The following is a 25,358-nucleotide window of genomic DNA, read 5'->3' on the forward strand; positions in this document are numbered from 1 at the left end:
TGCATGCTAGTGGAATTGTTTTTTTTCGGACTAGCAAACTTTCCGTAACATAGCAGTGCACCCTCAATGTCATCATCAGGGATGAACGGGGGCACGTTTGATAAATATTACTTTACGGGTTGGATTAACCAGCGGTGAGATAGCAACAAAAAGTCCACTTATCGAGATTCCGCTGCTTACAAGACGATTAACCAAAATCTCCTCATTTAAGAAAACCACCACAGCTTTGTTCATTCTCGATGCCGAAAAGATGTTCTCATATCCAACTTGTTCTCCAATTGTTAATAAAACTTCCTCCACTGCCACACTTGATTCAACCTCACACCTGACGCCATGACGGAGTGATAATGGGTCTCCACCGGCCGGTCGAGGCGCCATCTCAACTCCGTAAACACTCCTCCCTAAGACACTCCAAACACACCTCACTTCTTAAGTCCTCACATTTAAACCACCCCCCCCCCACCCAGCATCACATTGATTTTAGAGACAGTGACATCTGGTGGACAGACATGCGAACAACAGCGGTTCTTATTAAACTTATGTATCTTTCATTATTAGCTGTATGCTGATTATATATAATGATTTATCACTACTTTTCATTTCAGAGATTAATGTGATTCCTAATAACTTTACCCAAGCACTATATATAGACTATATTGAGAGACTAAATTAATCTTGAAGAGCACAATCGGTGGTGTGGTTCCCCTAGGCATCTAGGGGTCAGGAATGGAAGTAAGAAAGAAAGAGAGAGAGAGAGATAAAAAAAAATAAAGTAGCGAGGAAATGACAAGCAAGAACACACTTCAATCCTCTGTCCCAGAGAGAAGATTAAACATAACATAAATAATTTTATTTACACGACAGAAAATAACATCTTGTAAATGGGTGCAAAGGCTCAAGGAAGAGCAAGGCCTAAAATAACAAACAAAATAGATCACTGTAGATCAACTACTTTTAGGAGGTGCTCTAAACTAACCTTAAAAAAAAAAAAGAAAAAAAAAACAACAACAAACTTTCCTCAACTCCCTTGTACAAAAACAGGCAAAAGCAGTATTAAAAGAAAAATATTCTCCCCCTATTCTCACTTTTAACATACACAATCTAGTATTTAGACTCAGAACAGAAGAGCCACAATAACTTTTGCTCAATCTCAACCTGGAACAAAATCCATTACCAGTTCCTGCTAAAACTCAATTAGCCACTGCTAATACACAACTGTTGTCTCTACATGAGAAAACAAGCACAAAGTTCAGTCTGGAGCAGGGGAGAAGTGTGTCTCTCCAAGAAAACGCTGAACTGCCCCAATATCCCTTTGGTGTCAGGCCCCTCTCACAAACAAACTACAGGTGATGATTATTTGTCCTGAGAACGAGCAAAGAGAGAGCGAGCAAAAACAAAGGTGTGGTATTCAACCACGCACACACCTTTGTAAACAACAGTGGAACAAATATAACAATAAATAATAATACATATACATCCATACGGACATAACAGAGGTCACGATGAAAAAGAAAAACAAAACAAAACAAAACAAAGCAAAAAAAAACAAAAAAACAACTACAACAAAAACACTGGAAGCTGACAATATAAATGGATTATTTGTTCAGTCTGATGAAGCTCCACATAATAACAATGACAGTATAGAGAGATGCAAATAAAATATGAGTTTTAAAGGGTCATTTTTATTTCCGTGTCACTTCTCACATTCAGTGCTGTTTCAAAGCAGCTTTACAGAAATTCATACACTAAGCCTTGAATAGCCACAACTGTAGAAAGCAAGAAAAAAACTACATTAAATGTTTATGTATCAGAAGTAACAATCAGACACATCTAGAGGAAACTGTTTTCCTCTGACATTATAATTAATATCCATTTGATCTGTTCTCACAGAATACTAAATACTGAACATCTCAAACTCCTGTAAAATAAATCAGTTTCTGACACACATTCTCTGCTGTGGAGATTCAACTGATGATGATGATGATGACGAAGAAGAAGAAGAAGAAGAAGAAGAAGAAGATGATGATGATGATGATGATGATGATGATGATGAAGACAGTGATGATAACTGTGGTGATGAAGACGTTTCTGGAACATATAAACATATAAAACAACACAACAATGAATTTCTAAAGGTTGTTAAAGGTATTTTTTTTTTTCACACAGAACTTGACATCACGTGATTCGTGGTAAATATAAGTGTTACTGATGACATTCACACAGTGACTACCCAGGATTCATGCTTGCTGATACATAAAAACAAAAATGCAAGCTGTTTTTTGAGTTTCCGTGTCTGAAGCCTGTGGTTTCTCAGTGAATAATACAGTTAGCATGTTGCTGAATGAGCATCTTTAACTGCAGGTTATACATGCTTAGTATAAGACTGGTAAAAACTGCATCCAGATGAGCAGCACATTTTAACTAGTTCAAAAACTACAGTAGTACTGTGTCCAAATGACCAACTAATGTTGCAACACCAAACTCTGTAGAAATATGCAGTTACCACATGCAGAAGTAAAACTTCTGCTTTTAAAGCATGTCTAGATCTGCAGGTCCTGTATTTACACCTGTTAACCAATCAGAATTGAGTATTCAGACAAACCATGATATAACATACTGTAAGACACACTGTGATCTGCTGAATAGAGAAAATCACCCATACCAGTAATGCTGATGAGGACTCGTGTGATGAAGCTCTTGTGTCCTTGATCAGACTGAACTCCACACCAGTATTCAGCTGAATGTTGTTGAGTCACATGACTGATGGTTCCCGTCAGGAGCTGCTGCTCTCTGTCATCATACAGCTGGATCTGTCCCTCAGCGCTCCGTCTTCTGTTCTTCTTCACAGACGTCTCTTCAGCACAGAGATCAGATCCAGATCTCCTGCAGACAAACTTGACATCAGCACTGTGGGATTGTGGGTATTTGCAGCTGATGTTCACAGATCCTCCTGCAGCAGCTGATAGACTGATGCTCTTCTCACAACAATCAGCTGTTGGAGAAAAAAAATCAAGTGCAGCAATGATTGAATTAAACAACAGATTCATGAATTCACCACATAATCAAATGAATGAGTGAATGAAAGCAGTTCACCATCTCTGATGTCCAGGTTAAACTGTAGTCTTCAGAAACTCTGACAGTAATCTTATATTTTGCAGAATCGTTTATATTCAGTTCTCTCATAAACACACATAAGAGTTGAGCAGATTTGTCATCATGAACTGAGAATTGGCTGTCATGAGTAAAACACTGACCTCCTCTAGTTTACAGATGTATTTCTTATGGTTCATATGTTTAATGTCATATTTGTAATTTATAATGACACTTCTTCCTGAATATCCTGTCACACTATTGATCTTTTGACCTGTTAAACACAAACTCAGGTAACTTTGCATTTTGGTTGAGAATGAAAATTGGATTGGAGTCAGTATTTGACGTCAATTTGACATTGACTTAATGTTAGATTTTGCTTACACAATCTAAAAACAACAAAATATCAATATCAGCTGACATCTGTATTGGACATCAATTTAACATTGACATTAGACGTTACATTTACTTTGAAGTTTGGTCACCCGACATTGCAACCAAGTATTGTCTTATGACATTGTGTGTCTGCTGGGAAATCACTTTGCTGTTGGCACTATTTAAGATTATTTTCAAAGTGTTACAGCAGGAGATTAAAAGGTTATTGTTGGCATCTTTTGTTAGATACACATGTGATTACAGTAATTACAGTCAGTGTTGAGTGTGGTGATGTTGTGGAGATCATCATGGGTTTGAGGGTCTCAGTTACTCACCTGTTAAAACATTCAGATTCACTTCAGTGTATAAATCATATCCAGTTCTTTCAGTTCCACAGTAGTAGATGTCAGAATCTTGTTCACTCAGATCTCTGATGATCACAGTAAAAACTGCTGCTCTTGTGTCGTCATACAGAGAGAATCTTCCATTATCAACCCATTTATCTTTCTCTTCAGTCTTGATTCGGTCTGTACACACTGACCATTCTCCTCTACAAAAATACTTTATATATGCTGTATATCCTTCATCATATGCACATTTGATTCTGACTCCACCTCCTGAATATCCTGTCACACTGATGGAGCTCACAACACCTACAACAAATGCACCATTAAAAACAGTTTCATGTGTTGATGAGCCTACACTGTCTACAATGTCTGAAAACTAAAGATGCTCTGAAGCTAAAGGCTCTCTTCATTAAATCTGTGCTGTTTTTAGGGATTTACTCTGATTAATGTGATTATTGGATCAGGTTTTGATCAGATTTTTACCAGGAATCATCAGCAGAGTGAAAGTCCAGATGATCTTCATTCTTCTCTTATTCAATGATCTTCTCTGTTGTTAGTAGATTCAGTTCTTCTGAAGCTCTCGATGTGTGTTCAGATGAGCTCTGAGTGTTTCCTGGTCACGTCTTTAATATGAGCGGCAGAATGTGACAGAGACGCCCACTTCCTCTGATAGAGAGATGGTTAATAAAGAGGGAAGTGAAATAGCTTTTTTTTTTTTTTTTTTTTTTTTTGTGCAAATAAAACTTATTATATTATTATTATTATTATTATTATGAAGTATTATTTCAAAAGAGATTTCCACAAAATGATCCTATTTCAAAGGCTGTTTTACATTTTTATCAGAGATGTAATGCTTAATGTCTATAAGAGTTTAATGAAGTGTTTCTTCTGTGCATCAAATTCATTTCACAGATAGTGATAGTGAAAGCACCAACAACACTGGTTCCCATGGTAACTGTATAAGCACATTGTGCATTCCTAAAATGAGGTCTCATTCACCTTTAGCTGTGTGCTGATACTTTGATTATATATCACAATGATTATTGATTTTAATTTATATATATTGTGATATTTTTTCATAGTTTCCTCCATAAGAAACATTTGAAAACTGTGTTTTGCTGATGATGCTATTGTCACATAAAATACACGTCACCTTTAATTTAGACAACGAAAGTTTTACCTCACATTGAATCTAGATGCTCCAGTCTAAAAAAGACAGAGATCAATAGAAGCAAGGTATAAGCTGTTAAAAGAACCAGGTCATTTTTATTTGCAATTTATTGTCTTAAACTTTAAATAATCAAGTGACAAACTGTAGCAAATGTTTACGTATTGAATGCGGAAGAAACAGACAAACTCTAGATGAAACCATTTTCCTCTGACATTACATTCAATGTCCATTTGCTAAATGTGATCTGTTTAAACAGTACGAGTGTCATTTGATGCCGGGGCCTTCAGTTTATGACACACATTCTCTGCTGTGGCTCATCAGGCAGTGTGATGATTGACAGTGGCGTATTCAATATAATCCTGATTATTCCTCAAACTGACACTGTCAGGACAGTCTGCTTTCTTCTGGAAATTCACCATGACATAATTCAGATCATCAGCAAATGAGATCAAGATCTGAGAGTCACCAGTGGGTTCAGACGTATCAAAGGGGTTTGTGGGTAATTGTTTGTGAGTGCCTTTCATCTCCCAAGTGTGAGAAACCTGCAGACAGAAAACTGTCTAATTAATAAACATAAACATTTATTAATATTACCAGCACTAGAAATCTTTATCTTATATTGATCAAAACAAAAAATAATTTTCCAATTACAGTTATTGTACTAACAGCTTTACTGTTTCCATTTGTAACATGAGAACTTTTGGATGCAGAATCAGCATCTGTCAAAGACAAACATCATATCAACCTCAACCTCAAATGTCTCTGTTTTGCATATTTGTAGTTGTATCAGCAGGTTTTCAATAAGAAATTTTGAGGAAAAAGACACATCATGTCATTGCACCAGACTGTATTAGTAGAATCAGAGGGGTTTATGGGTTATTCTGGAGTAGCATAGACTGTATTAGTAGAATCAGAGAGGTTTGTGGGTAATTGTGGAGTAGCATAGACTGTATTAGTAGAATCAGAGGGGTTTGTGGGTAATTGTCTGTGATAATCTTCAATCTCCTCATACTCACAATGATAATCAGAAACCTGAGGATAAAGGTACTGTAATTAGTTCTTACGTTTGATCAAAACAAACATCTTTTTTGAGTTACAGTAATTCTACTAACCGTGTCACTGATTGCTGGTGTCGTGTGAGATGTTTTGGATGAGGAATCAGCAACTGTCAAAAGTAAACAATGAACAAAGTTTCATATCTGTGTAAATCATGTCATTTCTCTATATGTTTATTATTTAAAGAATGTAGAAGTGTGTAAATGAAACAGAAGTTTTACTGACGCCTCCTCCAGAGAGTCACAATCACTAACAGAATCACAGTGATGATCAGAAGCAGAAGCACAGACACACTGATGATCAGAGAAGAGCCTGAAAACACCACAGATTCACTCAATCACTCTGAAGAGTCAAAACTGACTGACTAAATTTTTAAGCAACCATTATAGTGGTCAGTGTTTGCATTAGTTGGGCTCTTGACCCTTGAATCTTTAATACTAGATTTTGTTTGGCTGCTGTATTTGAGTTGAAATAGCCAGACAAGCCAAAAGCTCAAGTCACCAGGTGATTATGTTTTAACATATTCATTGTTTGACGTAAATCACTTTGAGTCTAATCTCCAAGTTATGTTTTTTTTTTTTTTTTTGCTTATTGTAATAGCCTTGACAATCCACAGAAGCTCCAGCACTTACTATACATTTTGGAAAGATTTTTTTACAACCTGTTTAAAAAAAAAAAAGTGTTTGGCTTAGGCACACATAGACATCAAGAACCAGCCCATGAATCTCAACAATGGTGACAAACGGCATATTCAGATAAACAGATCAACTCTGAACTCTCATAATTTATTCATGCCGCAATGCATGATGGGAGTCATGGATGAGTTCTGATTGGCTATAACACGCTTTTTGATGGTCACCGTTGTTGTGATTCTCACACTGATTCTTAATGTCTGTGTGTCTAAATTAAGAAACTTGTTTTTTCATCATCTGTCTGATTATGACAAAAGTGATTCATTTTTGTTCACAGTTTTTTTTTTTTTTGTAATCTGTAAGGAAATTCTATGTCAAATACTCAAGTCACTATATGATGATTAAGTCAAGCAGAGTCAATGCCATCTTATTGACTTTTGCTCTTTGCTTGTCTGGCTGTTATAACTCAGTAATTGCAGCCAAACAAGACCTAATATTGATGATTTAAGGGTCAAGAGCCCAACTAATGCAAACACTAACCACTATAATGGTTGCTTAAAAATTTTGTTTTTTTCCTTTGGTGATTCTGCTTATTAACATCAGGTGTCTTCAATAATGATCAATCATCACTTCGTTAATCACCTAATTATCTTGTTAACTTCAACACTGCTTCAGTGTTTATATGTGTCCACACTCAGAGTGTTAAATTAACACTGGGGATTTTGCTGTGTAATATTTCACACGTGCTTCAAATGAACATGCAGAACTCACAGACAGAACAGACACATGCAGACAAAAACTCATCACAGAAAACATTATTTCACAGATTTTTGCTATCATTCGAAAGGTTTATTTTCAGAATCGTAACATTTAATGTTTTTAACTGTTTAAGAGTTCAATGAAGTGTTTCTTAAGACATCACATTGATTATAGAGACAGTGACATCTGGTGGACAGACATGCAAACAGCAGCGGTTCTTGTTAAACTGATGTGTCTTTCAGTATTAGCTGTGTACTGATTACATATCATTACTTTTCATTTCAGAGATGAATGTGATTACTAATAGCTTTATTCAAGCACTATATATATATATATATATATATATATATATATATATATACTATATCGAGAGACTGAATTAATCTTGAAGAAAGAGCACAATCGGTGGTGTGGTTCCCCTAAGCATCTAGGGCTCAGGAAGGGAAGTAACAAAGAGAGAGCCACAAGAGAGAGAGAGCCACAATACCTTCTCAACATAATACATATACGTCCCTATGGACAAAAGAGAGGTCAAGATAGAAAAAAATAAATAAATAAAAACACTGGAACCTGACAGTATAAATGGATTATTTGTTCAGTCTGACGGAGCTCCACATAATAACAGTGACAGTATAGAGAGAAGCAAATAAAGTAAAGAGTTTTAAAGTGTCATTTTTATTCGCTATCATTTTTCACATTCAATGCTGTTTCAAAGCAGCTTTACAGAAAATCATACATTAAGCCTCGAATAGCCTACACAACTGTAGAAAGCAAGAAAAAAAAAAAAAAACTACATTAAATGTTTATGTATCAGAAATAACAATCAGACTCATCTGGAAGAAACTGTTTTCCTTTAACAATATAATCAATATCCATTTGATCTGTTCTCACAGCCCGTGTGTCATTTGGTGTCATTTAGTGCTCCGTGTTTATTGTGAACACAGAATACTGAACATCTCAAACTCCTGTAAAATAAATCAGTTTCGGACACACATTCTCTGCTCTGGTGATTCAACTGATGATGATGAAAAAGAAGAAGAAGAAGAAGAAGAAGAAGAAGTAGAAGTAGAAGTAGAAGTAGAATAAGAATAAGAAGATGATGATGATGATGAAGATGGTGATGATAATTGTGGTGATGAAGACGTTGATTGAATTGAATTTGAGTTGATTGAATACGTGTTACTGATGTCATTCACACAGTGACTGCCCAGAATTCATGCTTGTTGATACTTGTTAAAAAAAATCTTGAGCTCTTTGTTTAAGTTTCCGTGTCTGAAGCCTGTGGTTTCTCAGTGAATAATACAGTTAGCAAGTTGCTGGATGAGCATCGTTAACTGCAGCTTCTTAGTACAAGACTGATAAAAACTGCATCCAGATCAGCACATCTGAACTAGTTAAAAAACTACAGTAATACTGTGTCCAAATGACCAACTAAACACTGTAGAAATATGCAGTTACCACATGCAAAAGTAAAATGTATGCTTTTAAAGCATGTCCAGATCTGCAGGTCCTGTATTTACACCTGCCAGCCAATCAGAATTGAGTATTCAGACAGACCATGATATATTGTGAGACTGTGATCTGCTGAATGGTTTTTATTTACATGATAAATATCAGTGAATAAAATCATCTGTACCAGTAACACTGATGAGGACTCATGTGATGAAGCTCTTGTGTCCTTGATCAGACTGAACTCCACACCAGTATTCAGCTGAATGTTGTTGAGTCACATGACTGATGGTTCCCGTCAGGAGCTGCTGCTCTCTGTCATCATACAGCTGGATCTGTCCCTCAGCGCTCCATCTTCTGTTCTCCTTCACAGACGTCTCTTCAGCACAGAGATCAGATCCAGATCTCCTGCAGACAAACTTGACATCAGCACTGTGGGATTGTGGGTATTTGCAGCTGATGTTCACAGATCCTCCTGCAGCAGCTGATAGACTGATGCTCTTCACACAACAATCAGCTGTTGGAGAAACAAATCAAGTGCAGCAATGATTGAATTAAACAACAGATTCATGAATTCTGCCAAAACAAATGAATTAATGAATGAAAGCAGCTCACTGTCTCTGATGTCCAGGTGAAATACAAAGAAGAAACTGTAGTCTTTAGAAACTTTGACTATAATGTTATATTTTCCAGAATTGTTTATGTTTAGGTTTCTGATAAACACACTTAAGAGACGAGCAGATCTGTCATCATGAACAGAGAATCGACTAACATGTTTCCATTCTGCTGCTCTGTTAGTGTTTATTAGAGTAAAACATTGATCTGCTCCAGTTTTACAGACATACTTCTCATGGTTCTTTTGTTGCATCTCACATTTATAGTTTATAATAACGTTTCCTCCTGAAAATCCTCTCACAGCACTGATCTTTTGACCTGTTGAACATAAACTGAGATATCAGTGTGATGATCATCACTCTTGTAAAGAAATGTCAAGTCATCATCATTCCCATCATTTTATTTCTGCAGCTTTGATCATTTGGCAATTTGTGCTCAATTAATGTACATCTGATCACTTTGCTGTTGGCACCATTTAAGACTATTTTATGAACATGACACCAAATTATAAAAAGGTTATTGTTGGTATCTTTTATGAGATACATGTGATTACAGTAATTATAGTCAGTGTTGAGTGATATTGTGGATCGTCATGGGTTTGAGGGTTTCAGTTACTCACCTGTTAAAACTCAGATTCACTTCAGTGTATAAATCATATCCAGCTCTTTCAGTTCCACAGTAGTAGATGTCAGAATCCTGTTCACTCAGATCTCTGATGGTCACAGCGAAAACTGCTGCTCTTGTGTCGTCATACAGAGAGAATCTTCCAGAATGAAACCATTTATCTTTCTCTTCAGTCTTGATTTGGTCTGGACACACTGACCACTCTCCTCTACAAAAATACTTTGCATTTCCTGTATGTCCTTCATAATATCTGCATTTGATTCTGACTCCTCCTCCTGAATATCCTGTCACACTGATGGTGCCCACGACAACTACAATAAACCAGCATTAAAACTCTTCAGTAAAAGTCTTCGTTGATGACGATACACAGAAATTAGCTTTCTTTAACTTTTCAACATCAGCTGAACAACATGAACTAAATTTAAACTCTCTGTGCTGTTTTTAGTGATTTACTGTAAGTTCAGATTCTTACCAGGAATCATCAGCAGAGTAAAAGTCCAGATGATCTTCATTCTTATTTATATTATTTATTGATCTTCTCTGTTTTAGTTCCTCTGAAGCATTTGGTGTTTGTTCAGATGAACTTGGTCCTGATCATGTCAGTCTTAAAGATCAACTGCTAGCCTAAATGTGACAGGGACGCCCACTTCCTCTGGGGTGAAATGAAACCAGTTTTTCACACATGCTGCACATGAACGTACAAGACTCGAAGACACATGCAAATAAAACTCATTCTACAGTGTTTTTAACAGAAACTTCCATAAAATTATTCTTTCAATGGCTTAGTTTTAAGGTTTTTCAGAGCTGTAATGTTTAACAAATTATTTAAACTGACTTAAGGGTTTAATGAAGTGCATCACAATTATTTCAGAGACAGTGATAGGGACAGTGATAATGGTAGTGAACTGTAGGGGAGTTTTTATTTTGATAAAGTTTTTATTTTGAAATTTGACATGGGCGCAGCCATTATTGTTTTGTGCGTGTATGAGGGATGCACAGAGAGAGAGGGCAGCTGCGAGCTGATGAAGAATGTGCTGATTTTTTAGCTTGTATTACATTCAAAGTTAAGTTTAGACTGCTGACATGCATTAAAGCCACATGATGTTGCTTCTAAGTCTCTGTTCATAGTGATGTAACAAGTTGTGTTTGTGCGTGAAGCTGGGGACAGGCCTGTTCGAGTTTATAAAGTTATTCAGCATTGGAGTTGAATACACCAGTGTTTTGTTTTCCAGTAAAGGAAAGACCCTGCCTGTCTGGACACCTTTCAGCGCTCCATCCCTAACCCAAGGGTGGTGATGTGCTTTATTTTCTTCATTTTCCATTGAACACTGGTAGGCAAGTAATCTTATCTTTTCAACAAGTATTACGACTGAACTGTGCTTTAAAAGAAATCTCTCATACATGGAACAATAGCTATGTTTACATCATCCTGTTTTTATGCACATTTTAAAGCAGGGGTCACCAAACTTGTTCCTGGAGGGCCGGTGTCCTGCAGAGTTTACCTCCAACTTGTCTCAACACACCTGCCTGGAAGTTTCAAGTATACCTAGTAAGACCTTGATTAGCTGGTACAGGTGCACTCAAAAAAATGATTTTTCAGTTCTGTTCACTTTACCTAAACAATTCATGTTGAATTAATGCCATTGTGGCCATTTTTCATTTCAACATGATTGTGTCATGTTAACCTGACTTAAAACTGTCACGCGTTGGTTTAACATAAAGTTTTTATTTTAAAAGTACATGTTTTCAATCACTTAGCTCAGTCAAACTGTTATGATTGAATTAAAAAATATATATAATAACTTACATAATATTTATGCTTTATTTTAAATATTTTTGTTTATTAATTTATAGCTTGACTACACTCAAAAAAATATTTCAGCCCTTAACTTAATTCAATTACGTACAAAATTTCCATGCATTTAGATTACATAGTTTTAACTTAAACAAATCAGTTAAACTTAATGTGATTCAAATGCATCAGTCTTACGTAAATGAATCAGGTAAAGTTGATGTAATAGTTCCCAGTGTTAAACAAACCCTGCTCAGTGTTCATGTGTTTCCACACTACAGAGTGTTCAAGTAGCATTGACACAGTGTTGGAGTTAAGGAGATCATTATGTCATGATTGACCAATAATGATGAACACCTGCTGTTTACAAGCAGAATCACAGAAGGAAAGAGAAACACAAGAATCAGACACAGCCGAAGATAAAATGAACTTAAATAAATAAAGACATTAAATCTCTGATTAAACAACTCCACAAACAACATTACAGTTTGACTTGATTTCTGTCGTATATCCACAAATATTATTTCAGAACATCTAAACAGAGGTTTAGATATTTTTTTTTTGTTTTTTTTTTTAAGTTTCAAGTAACCTCACCATCATGGCGATCAGGGTTTACTTTAGTTGGACTCTTGACTTTTGATTTTTTTTATTTTAACTTTTTTGGCTGCTGTAGTTATGTGTATGAAGCACATTTATTACAGCAAAATCAAAAAAATCAAAAAGAAGTCTGATTAGGTGTCTTTGGTTAGTTTTTATTGCTTGTTAAATCATTATCATCCAGTGGTTAGTCTATTATTTTCATAATGTCTACAACAGGTGTATGAGCTATTATGGATGTTTATATTATACACTAAACTTTGAAATCTACAGCATCAGTTTGACACACACAGACATCAAGAATCAGCATTTGAATCTCAACAATGGTGACATTCAACAGCTGCATGCTGGGTAACAGCAGATTATAAAACTCACCCATGACTCCCAGCATGCAGCTGTTGAATGTCACCATTGTTGAGATTCATATGCTTATTCTTGATGTCTGTGTGTGTCTAAGTAATAATGGAGATCTTAAAGTAGTAATAGTTACAGTTCATAGAACTAAAATATCATGAAACTTGCTGACTATTACAACATCAATAATAATTAACCAAGAACACTTAATAAAAAAATTTTCTCTTTTGCTGTGACTGATTCATGTGTTTCTCTTTCCTTCTGTGATTCTGCTTGTAAACAACAGGTGTTCATCATTATTGGTCAATCATGATATAATGATCTCCTTAACTCCAACACTGTGTCAATGCTACTTGAACACTCTGTAGTGTGGAAACACATGAACACTGAGCAGGGTTTGTTTAACACTGGGAAATATTACATCAACTTTACCTGATTCATTTACGTAAGACTGATACATTTGAATCACATTAAGTTTAACTGATTTGTTTAAGTTAAAACTATGTAATCTAAATGCATGGAAATTTTGTACGTAATTGAATTAAGTTAAGGGCTGAAATATTTTTTTGAGTGAAAACCAGTTTGTTTGAATGACTCTTTTACTCTTTTAGCTCGTTCAGTGAATCTGGTCTCCACATGGACAACAGCATACAAATATCAAACACATCACACTGAAACGAAAGCGAAACAATCAAAGGAAAAATGAAAGTGTTGAGAACTGAGAGTCAAGCGGCTCCCTCTAGTGTTCAGATGATGTTCAGCACCACGGACAGCAGCTTATTTCAACACAAACACAATCACAGTCTCAGTCAGTACAGCTGATGATATTACAACTCATAAAGCATATTATAATGCAGAATAACTGACCTTCAACAGCTGTGTAACTTAAACATAAATCAAACCATAATGCAGTTTATATGGACAGACATGCTGAGCTGCTGCTGACTTTATAAGAAAATAAACACATTCGTTGCTAATGTGATTTCATGTTAAAATAATAACGCTTTTTTTATTATTATTATTATTAAGATGCTTCAATCCAAAAAGAGAGATTAATATGAGTAAATTGTTAGAAGAGTAATGTCATTTTTATTTCATTTTATTTATTTTTCAAAATTAATGTTCTTTCAAAATATTGTTACAGGATATCATACACTAATTTCTTAAGCATTTAATACACAAGTGACTATGTATATTTACACAAATAATGTATACTTGCTAAATGTGATCTTTTCACAGTACAAATGCCATTTTGTGCTCAGTGTTTGTTTCGGACTGAATACTGAATATCTTGGACTCCATCAAAATGAACCAGTTTCGGAAACACATTCTCTGCTGTGGAGATTTAGCTGATGATGATGATGATGGTGGTGGTAATGGTGTTCTGTGATAGTTTGTCTCTAAAACACAGAAAAAAAAAAAAAACAAAAAAAAAAAAAAAAAAAAAAAAAAAAAAAAAAAACAAACAAACAAAAAAAAAACCACCTCAGGTAAAGTGTGTTCCTACTTTACTTACAGATACTTTACTTCCCCTTCCTCACAGACACTGATGTTTTTCACACATTACTGACACATCAGGCATGTGTGACACACAAAACCACAAACTGCCAACTTCTCCTTTTCGGCATCTGGAAACTCTCAGGATAATAAATATTATATACATAAATATATGTAAGTGATACCTCTTAAATGATTTCAGACAAAGAATTACACATACCATAGCCACTTGACAACATTTACAAGTTAAGGCTGTCATTGATATTTGCAGTGCAAAATCAGTTATTTTTAAATAACACATTCAGATTTTGTGGAGATCATCATGAGTTTGAGGGTCTCAGTTACTCACCTGTTATAACATTCAGATTCACTTCAGTGTATAAATCTCTTCCAGCTCTTTCAGTTCCACAGTAGTAGATGTCAGAAACCTGTTCACTCAGATCTCTGATGGTCACAGTGAATACTACTGCTCTTGTGTTGTCATACAGAGAGAATCTTCTACTACTTTTCTATCTACTTTTTTAGGGAGTAATGCAATATTGTAATGCGTTACTTATAATAGTAACTTTGCCCAACACTGATCATCTAAATATCATATTAAAATATAGAAATATGATTACATATTAAAGGTTGAATTATATTTGCTCTTAACCTGATTAAAAAAAAAAAAAAAAAATCAAACGAAAGAGTATAAATGAGAAATTAAAGTGTTCATGATTGAGTCTCGAGTGGCTCCCTCTAGTTTTTAAATGATGCTCAGCACCACGGACAGTGATAGAGATTTACCCCACATTCACAGTCCTGTTCATAAAAGTCTTAGAGTGCTAAATAACCAGACTTCAGGAGCTGTGTATGATACTGAACAAGAAATCAGCAAATCATAAATTAATTTATGTGGACAGACATGCTGAGCTGCTGCTGAGTTTGTAAGAACAAGAACATTAGTTATTAAAGTGATTTACTGACATGGCATTGTTATAAGGAACAATCATCTTTTATTTAGTTCATAGTTATATACAAAGAAACACATAAAACATTATACACATCAAATTTTTAAGCATAATGCAAAAAATACATAAATCACTGGTTGTGCGTACTGAGCAAATAACAAACCGAAACAGCCGTCTGTGTCATTCAGACCCTCAGAAGTTGATGGTGGCACAACTAATCACAGGGGTTTGTGGGTAATTGTGGAGTAGCATAGACTGTTTTAGTGGAATTTGAAGGGTTTGTGGGTAATTGGGCTGTAGCATACACTGTTTTAGTTCCTGCACAGTAAAATTCACAGAGTAAAATTAACTCTATTCAGAGAACATTTGGTCCCTCTCTAAACAGAGTTAAATTAACACTGAAGTAGAGTTAAAGTTAATGAAATAATTAAGTGATCAATTAAAAGGTGATTGAGCATTAGTGATGAACACCTGCTCTTAACAAGCAGAATCAATAAAGAAAAAAGAAACACAAGAACTACAACTGATTTCAGCCACAGATTAAATCAACTGAAATAAAATAAGACATTAAATCTCTCAAAATCGGATTAAACAACTCCACAAACAGCATCACCAGCTTCACTCATTACTAAGCAGACTGGCTTAATTGTAATAATAATAATAATAAAAAAAAAAACAAAAAAAAAAAAACATAACGCCACCATAATTGTGGTCAAGGTTTGCTTTAGTTTGTCTCTTGACCCTTTTAATAACTTACAATAATTTTGCTTCTAAGCAATTATAATTTTGTTTCACAGCAAACTTTTATGTATTGCTGAATCAAACGTTTGAAGCAACAGATTATTTTACACTTTCTGCTTATAGCTCATTTGTGTGAATGTTATGAAGCGATCTTTCTCTTTGGTTTATTGATGGGCATATTGCTGAAAAAAGGTCCTATTAAACAATCACCACCATAAAGCTTCAATTTTGAAAAAAAAAAAAAGAGGTGCATGTGCTCAGGATTTTAGACATGAACACTTATGATATGATCCTCAACAGTGGTGACAATAATTATTCATACTGCAGTGTATGATGGGAGTTTTTACTGTGTTGTTACCCAGCATGCATTGCAGCATGAAGCATTTTGTCGATTGTCACCATTGTTGAGATTCATATGCTGGTACTTGATGACTGTGTGTCTCTGAGTAATAGTGGTGTTGATTTATTCTTTAATATTACATCATTGCTTTTTTTTCTTTTCACTGTTGAAATTTCACAGGGTTGGTTATGGTTATCTAAATGCATAAACTGAGAAAAAAAGTTACCCTGGATGTAATCAAATCATCTCACAATAAACATCTCAACATAAGAAGTCAATTAAAATGTGCTTAATGTAAAGCATTGACCACTCTGTTTTACAACATTACACATACAGTTAAACAAAGATCTAACCCAAAAACTGAAGGGTCAAGAGCTAAACTAAAACAAATGCTGATCTCCATGATGGTAGTGTCATTTTAACCACTGAAACAACAACTTTTGATCCTCTGTAAATCTAAATAAGAGCTTCTGTAGACGTGTGACAAAAATAAAGTCAATCTGGTTAATAATGAGTGAATTTTATTTCAGTTGATTTAATCTGAGGCTGAATCAGTTGTAGTTCTTGTGTTTCTCTTTTCTTCATTGATTCTGCTTGTTAAGAGCAGGTGTTCATCACTAATGCTCAATCACCTTTTAATTGATCACTTAATTATCTGATCAACTTTAACTCTGCTTCAGTGTTAATTTAACTCTATTTAGAGAGGGGCCAAATGTTCTCTGAATAGAGTTAATTTTACTCTGTGGATTTTACTGTGTGTATCTGGATCAGTGTGAGGTCTGGTGTCTGCAATTTCCTCATAAATGAAGCCCGTTTGAGGAACCTGAGAAGAGAATGAGAAATTATACACAGCTCTCCAGGTTCTCATTTGTCACAGCAGGATTATGGTCATGGTCATGCAAACATTTATTCTTCTCAAACACACTGATTTCACAAACCACTTCACTGTTTTCTGTTCCCAGTTCAGGCATTTTAGAGGCTGAATCAGAGTCTGTAAAAAAATATACTACATCATTAAATACAATCATTTTTTTCATATTCATGCTCAACATTTTAGATTTTTAAAATTTTATTTTGCAATCATATATATTTTTTTTATATATATATTAATTTTACTTTGCTTGGAGGAAACAACATCTTTCCATCCTCTTTCTATTCCTCAGTCAACATTTTAGTTCACGTACATGAAATTACTATGACAAACCTGTAAAATGGTAACAAATGACATGCAAAGAAAGCTGTCAAACTAGTTCAACACAAAAAAAGAAAAAAAGTCTTACCATGAGTCTTATGCTTTATGCGGTAAATCACTGTGAATGATACGAGTCCAATGATGATTAAAACCACAGCCACAGACAGACCGATGATCAGAGATGAACCTGACAAAACAGGATATTTACAGATTACAATGTCTGGAGGTGAGTTTTCAAAAAACAGTGAATTGTTCATCCTCAAAATACTGGTCATAACTGATGTTAAAGGTGATGTGACATTAGTAGGATGCTGGTTATTTAGAGTAATAGGTGAAGTGATTGACGAGTAGTAGTAGTGTAAATTATAATGTCAGTTGCTGAGGCTCATGGCAAGAACTGAGTTATAAGCTATACAAAAGTTGCATAAATACAATAAAATAACAAATAATAATATAAACAAAACACAGCAATTAAGATTATGTAGGGGATTTTACATTAAAAACCTAAAAACTTTCAAGCTTTAAACACTTTTCAAACCAAATACAAAAAACAGTTTCCTTTGTGTAAATGGTAAATCTTAAGGCATTCCTAACAAACCTTGAGTTTATGAAGAATTTATGTTTTAAAAAATCAATCAATTAATAATGAATTAATTAGCCCTACCTTTATTCACATCCTCAGGCTCAGTAGCTGCAGTAGGAACTTGTGTTGGGCCAGTTGCTGTGACTGTTAATGTTAAATCACATTATTATTATTATTATTATTATTATTTCCCTGTTTATTATCATCCCATCTTGACCAAGTCTGCTCTGTTTTGATGCAAGATTGCATCTGTCTACATTAGGGGTGCCCAAACCTGTTCCTGGAGATTGACTTTCCTGCAGAGTTTAGTTCCAACCCTAATCAAACACACCTGTCTGTAATTATCAAGTGCTTCTTGAGATCCTAATTAGCTGGTTCAGGTGTATTTGGTCAGGGTTGGAGCTGAACTCTGCAGGAAAGTTGATCTCCAGGACCAGGGTTGAGCACCCCTGCTCTACATCTACAAAATATAAACATTGTTTTATATATTTTGTCTCTAAAAATAGTCTCAGGTTAACACACTTTACATGTTATTTTAGTGTTTAGAGTGAGGTAAGAATGTTTGCCACTGGCTTACGCATAACATTTAGCCATAAATGCATGTAACTGAATGTCATCTGAACCCTCATTGTATCTTCAGGTGCTATGAACTTCCTGTTGACTAATGAAGTGTATCTTAGAGCCAGTATTTAGACTTCAACATGATTTGTGCAAAAAACTGCCAAAAATAACAGTGAAAAATACTGTTGTTCTTCAGTATCATTTTTACACATATCTACACGTTTGAATTTCAGCTGAATAACAACACTACAGTCTTCTGCTTATAGCTGAATCAATGCACTTGACTGAACTGAATCTGAACCAACATTGACTTGAGCTGAAAAATGACACTACTGTTCTGAAACCATCTGTATTATATAAAGGGCTACAGAAATAAAGTGGGCTTGACATTCTAAAATCAAGATACATATACTTAAGATGCAAAATGACAAATTAAAATTAAGACACTGTTTATGCTTAAATAAGAACAATCCTCAGTCATTGGGGTCAGAAAACATAAACTTAATTCAAAAGGTAAAGGTGCCAAATTACCAGACATAACAGCATTGATGATGGTCATGTTCATGGGTTAAATGCATCTGAGTTACTCACCTGAATTAACAAAAAAATCCACTTCAATGTAATCAACTGCACACTTCTCAGGATTCTGGTTCCCCAGGACTTTGAGAGACACATTGAAAACTGCTGTTCTTGTGTTGTTATGCAGAGAGAATATTCCAGATATTTCTTTGACTGTGCACTTTGACCACTGTACTTTACAAACATACTTTTCTTTTGCTTTATCTGTGCTGTCATATGTGCATGTGATGTTGTCTTTATGTCCTGAATTTTGAGCCACCTTGTTTGAGGTCATGATACCTACAAAACAAAACTTTAATTAATTCCTCATTAGGTTTAAATGGGATCAACATTCAAGAATCATACCAGGAATCAACAGCAGAGTGAAAGTCCAAATGATATTCATTCTCCTCTCTTATTCAATGATCTTCTCTGCTGCTAGTATAATCAGTTCTTCTGTAGCTCTCAATGTTCATTTCAGGTGGTGTTATTGTCATGAATGTGATGAAATGCAGAATTCCTCCACTGTTTTCTGCTGCTGTGTGTCACTGGTACAACTGAAACAGAGAGAGATCATGAAAAAACAATGCATTAACAAAAAAAAAAAAAAAAAAAAAAAAAAAAGAACGAACTGTACAGAAGAATGCAGAAATCAGAAATGTTGACACATTAACTGTTTTTGTTACATGTTTTTCTGAGTTCTCAACACATCATGAGTTCCTCTTTGTTTCCTTTGCGGCCTTTGTATGAAAAAATATGTTAATCAGTGACTTCTCACATTTTACTTTTCTTCCCTTCTCCCATATTCAAATAAAAGCCTCAATTCCCACATTCAGTTCTGCAGAAATGACAGTAAATTGAAAAATGCTAATATCACATATTTAAATACACAATCACAGCACACACACACACACACACACATATACAGTGCTGTGCAAATGTCTTATAGGCCACTAGTATTTTCACCAGCTAAAAATGGTTCAAAGTAAGTTATTTCTATCTTTTGCTGTAGTGTGTCAGTAAAAAAAAATATCAGTTTACATTTCCAAACATTCTGTTTGCCATTAATTGTAATAATCTAGTGAGATTTTTGTTTGCACAAGGAGTCTGACAACAGCCAGTGCTCCACACAGACATCTGATCTGATCTCACCATCATCCAGTCTGTTTTTGGAATGACATGAAGAAACAGAAAAACTGAAACAGAGTAAATCCAGAAGAACTGTGGCAACGTCTCCAAGATGTTTCAAGAGACCTACCTGCAAAGCTACCTTGTAACACAGTGCAAAAACTGTGCACAAGTGCACATAGGGCAAAAGCTGCTTTAAACGCAAAGGATGGTCACATCAAATGCTGATTTATTTTAGTTAATAGAAGTTCATTGATAAAGAAAATCTATGTATGACATTGTTTTTGATAGCATCCTCATTTTATGTGCCTAACTGCCTAAACATTTTAACAGTACTGTAGCTTTGTAGGTATAGGTCTCTTAAAGCATCTTGGAGATGTTGCCACAGTTCTTCTGGATTTAGTCTGTCTCCGATTTTTCTGTTTCTTAAGACAGACTGGACTGAATGATGGAGAGATCAGATCTCTGTTTGCACAAGGAGTCTGTATATACACTGTGTGTGTGTGTGTGTGTGTGTGTGTGTGTGTATTTGTTAAGCAGACATATTTACCTGATGAGCAAATTCAAACAAATGACTAAACAAACCAGCAATTGAGCCAATAACTGCTAAAGCAGTAGTAACAGGCATAATAGACAGAAGTCATTTACCGAAATACTATAGGTTCGCGTGTATTATGACATTAATCTCTATTAATTGTATCTTATTAATTATCTTTGTGGCATTACACCGCCATGGCAATAGATGGCGCATCAGACTCTCGGGAAAGACGCGAGAGATTAACTTGCCCCTTGTCTACAAGGCTCAGTAACAAACTGACTGCTGCTGTGGTAAGAAGTAGTTTTTTGTCTCCTTGTGTTTTTTACAGGTATGAATATATTTTATTAAAGTGTTCATTTTATTGTACATGTGTGAATCGAAATATGTAATCCAAAGAGTTTGAGTGAGTTCTGAACTGTATCTCATCTAAAAAGAGTGTTTTAATTCACAGGATTATAAAGAAACCTAAAACCGAGTTTAATCGTGTTTCATACATGATTTAGTTTAATTGGCAAAAACGACAGAAATATTGAGACCAAGTCATATGTTACGTTTAAAGTGTTTTAGAATTACGCTTTTAAGTTTATGTTGTATTCTAGGATCAATCGCTTTGAGTGTTCAGCACATGCGTCATTCATTCATTCATTCATTCATTCATTCATTCATTCATTCATTCATTCATTTATTTATTTATTTATTTATTTATTTATTTATTTAAAGTTAGCATGTGCACGACTTAAATAGAATAAGAGAACGGAATTATATCAAATTAATGTTTCAATTGCAGCAGAATGTGAAGTATTATCCACTGAAATCTGATCTTTAAGACTTTCTGCTATCTTGATAATTGGTGTTTTGCATTTTTAACACTCTCTTTTTGATCATGTATCTTAAAATCAATGGCATTGAAACTGTTGCTTTAACCATTTTCTTATACAAGTATACATTATATTATGTACAAAGGTATATTATGCACAAAGGTATGTATTTTACATACACTTATCAAGCGTTTTAATGGATTTGATGTTTGCATACTTCACAAATTGCACTTTGAGAATGTTAAGTTTTTAAAGTGTTGATTTTTTTTTTTCCACAGAATTTAAAGAGAATCATTGCACCAGTAAACTGACTGCTGCTATGAAAAGACATAAGTTTTCTCTCTCCTTGTGTTTCTTTTACAGTTTATTCACTGGACCACAGTGCTCAATGCCTGTATTTGCCGTCGGCACAGATATCTCATTCAAACCATGATTTAACTGAATCATGAGAGAGAGAGAGAGAGAGAGAGAGAGAGAGAGAGATAGATAGATAGACAGACAGACAGACAGACAGACAGACAGATAGATTCTAGTGGCTCCCTCTAGTGATCAGATGATGTTCAGCACCACGCACAGCAGCTCAGATTCAACACAAACACATTTAGTCTGTCCAGCTCCTGGGGCCTGTTCTTCGTACATCACCTTATTACATCCGAGATCAAATGACACATCCAAGATGTAATAATCGCACCAAGATATAATCGCATTTATCATGACCTGGCTAATTCGGTTCTTCGAACGCATCTGTTGTTGATGATTAGTATGGCTGGATTCAGTTATCTGTTGGTTTAAAAGTGGCTATGTGTCAATACTCTAGATTATAATCAGCAATGCAGTGAATGGCTGGTGGCAAGACAGCAAAGTAATGACATCATATAATTAAAAAAAAAAAAAAATGCCGAAAAACGTAACAAATTTCTGGACTTTTATGAGGAAACAGCCAAGCGAAAAAAAATGTTATGATAGATCAATGAAATGTGCACTGTTTTTATATATATATATATATATATATATATATTCCCAATTATTTATATTCACAATTTCTTATATTTGTACAGACTTTACATTTTTATTTCAATGTAATAATTAGCAATTTATTTAATTTTATATTTGAAACAAATTTACGTGACAGCATTAATTAAAGTTTCACGTTATCTGCATCTCATGTGCTCCATAAAGCCATTTCCGTAATAGCTGTCATCACTCAAAATAAATGCATGCCTCTACATTATCTGTATAGCATGTGTGTAAGATAAAGTCATTATTTTATTTTAAATAAATCTTTTAATGAGTAAACCTGGCTGTGTCTATTATAGACTGCACAACATTATTATATTATTTTCAAATTTTAATTTCTCAAATTAAAACATTGTTTTAAATTATTGTCCCTGGATCAGTAATATTGTCCCTGGTTGGGACAGATTTTAAATATAAATTTTGCTTAAATGCAATCTGCTTAGATGCAGTCTAATCGTGTTTACATGAAATAAGCCTGCTCTTGAACAGGTTCTAGCTTAAGGACCTATTGCTACGACAGCAAGTCCAGGATGAGCATCGAAGAACCAAACAATCCAAGATCATGACAAATCGTCAACAGTCAAATCCACCTAACCGAATAAGCAACGTACAAAGAATGGGCCACTGTTGTCAACATGAATTTATACTTCAGAAACAACTTATAATATCGAAGAACTAACCTTCAAGAGATGCGTATGAAACTGAAACTTGTACATAAATCAGCAAATCATAAATTTATGTTGACAGACTTGAGCTGTTGCTGAGTTTGTAAGAACAAGAACATTAGATACTTTTTGATTTAATATTAAAATAACATTTTATGTTGTTCATAGTAATAAACAAATACACACAATTTTAAGCATATTGAGTAATGCACATAAATTACTGTAGCACATACAAAAAGCAGTTGATTACTGACATGTATTTACTGTAATTGCTGACTGATGCAAACTTCTGCACTGTTAAACAGTATCATAAACAGTGTTACAGGAATCAGATGAGTTTGTGGGTAATCCAGGAGTAGCATAGACTGTGTTAGTAGAATTGGCGTGGTTTATGGGGAGTTGTGGAATAGCATAGACTGTTTTAGTAGAATCAGAGGGGTTTATGGGGAGTTGTGGAATAGCATAGACTGTTTTAGTAGAATCGGAGGGGATTGTGGGTAACTGGGCAGTTTTGCGTGTAGTGTGAGGTCTGGTGTTTTTAATCTCCTCATAAATGTGCAGCGTTTGAGAAACCTGTGAAGAGAATGAGCAAAAATTTACAGCCTTTGATGAAGGTCTTTCCTTCCTTCTGATCAAACAATATGATTGTACAAACCGCTTCACTGTTTTCTGTTCCTGTTTCAGACATTTTAGAGGCTGAATCAGGGTCTGTAACATAAAAATGAGTAACTACATCAAATATAGTAACAACAACAACAACGGTAATATTAATTCACATTTAATAACATTAGTTCATATGTATCAGATCTGAACATCACAGTGCATTGTCTAGTTGTGACCAGCAGGGGGAAACAACATCTTTCCATTCGCTCATTCCTCACACCACAACGTTATTCACTGGCAAACAACTGTAAACACAGTTCTCATAAATAAATTACTCTGACAAACTTATAAATGCTTAACAAATGCCATCCAAAGGAAGCCGTAGAAATAGCTTGTTGAGATTTCCTTACCTTTAACTCGAGCCTGATGTTTCTTGCAGAAAGTCACTATACATGGAACAATTCCAAGGATGAGCAGAATAAGAACCACAGACACAACGATGATCAGAGACGAACCTGAGACAAAGCACAACGAGAACATGATTGCCTGCAGGTAAATGAGTGAAAATGAATGAATGGATCATCAGAATACCATTTGAGACAGACAGAGTATCTGATGTAATATCAGATGTCGATGGCTGGGAATTAAGTGAAATGGGTGGAGTTGTGATTGATGAAGATGCTGATGACGATGGTGATGGTGCCGAAGGTGGTGGTTTTTGTTCTGAAAAATAGAGAAAGTAAATGACAGTGACAAACAATTTAAAAGCTTTTGATACACAGCAAAGTTTGCTTTTTGTAAGTTTAACATGTTTCTCATTAACCTTAATTTTAATGATGTTTATAGGAGTTATTTTCAAATACAGAGACTCATTTTAAAAGGAATGCAAACATCCTGCCTCTAATTATGATCATAGTACACCTACAACTATAAATATAATTTAGTACAACCTGGGATTATATACACATTTGCATATGTCTCTAGTACATATAAAACTGTTAAAACAGTCACAATGCAAACATGCTTATCCACCTTCTTAAAAATGGTTTAGCTTCTTGTTGTCATCTTTAGGTGAACATTTAGCCAAGTATATGTACTGTAAACACATATCCTCCAAATTAGGTGTCAATTTTGCTGAATTTAATTTGAGCTCTTATTGTATTTTCAGTATCTGTCACAAACTGCCTTGTTTTGGGCTTTTATATAGTAGTTCTAGTATCCTAGTTTTCCATTTTCTGTCCTAGTCTTGAAGTCTGGAGTTTTTTTCCCCCTCGTTTTCAGGTTTTCTTGTTAATTAACTAATTAT

At 34.8% G+C, this 25,358-nt stretch overlaps 1 protein-coding gene across 1 annotated transcript; it reads right to left on the reverse strand.

The window, feature by feature from the left end:
• Window positions 1–1,818: 1,818 nt before the first annotated feature.
• On the reverse strand, window positions 1,819–4,460 carry LOC127165068 (uncharacterized protein DDB_G0271670-like). Its single transcript, XM_051109390.1, has 4 exons — window positions 4,296–4,460; window positions 3,801–4,118; window positions 2,663–2,992; window positions 1,819–2,088 (listed from the first exon to the last, which is right to left on the reverse strand). The coding sequence occupies exons 1-4, from the start codon at window positions 4,333–4,335 to the stop codon at window positions 1,931–1,933; spliced, it is 846 nt and encodes a 281-aa protein (XP_050965347.1). The 5' UTR covers window positions 4,336–4,460; the 3' UTR covers window positions 1,819–1,930.
• Between the last annotated feature and the right edge of the window lie 20,898 nt (window positions 4,461–25,358).

This window comes from Labeo rohita, chromosome 1, assembly GCF_022985175.1.
Source record: "Labeo rohita strain BAU-BD-2019 chromosome 1, IGBB_LRoh.1.0, whole genome shotgun sequence".
Taxonomy (NCBI): Eukaryota; Metazoa; Chordata; class Actinopteri; order Cypriniformes; family Cyprinidae; genus Labeo; species Labeo rohita.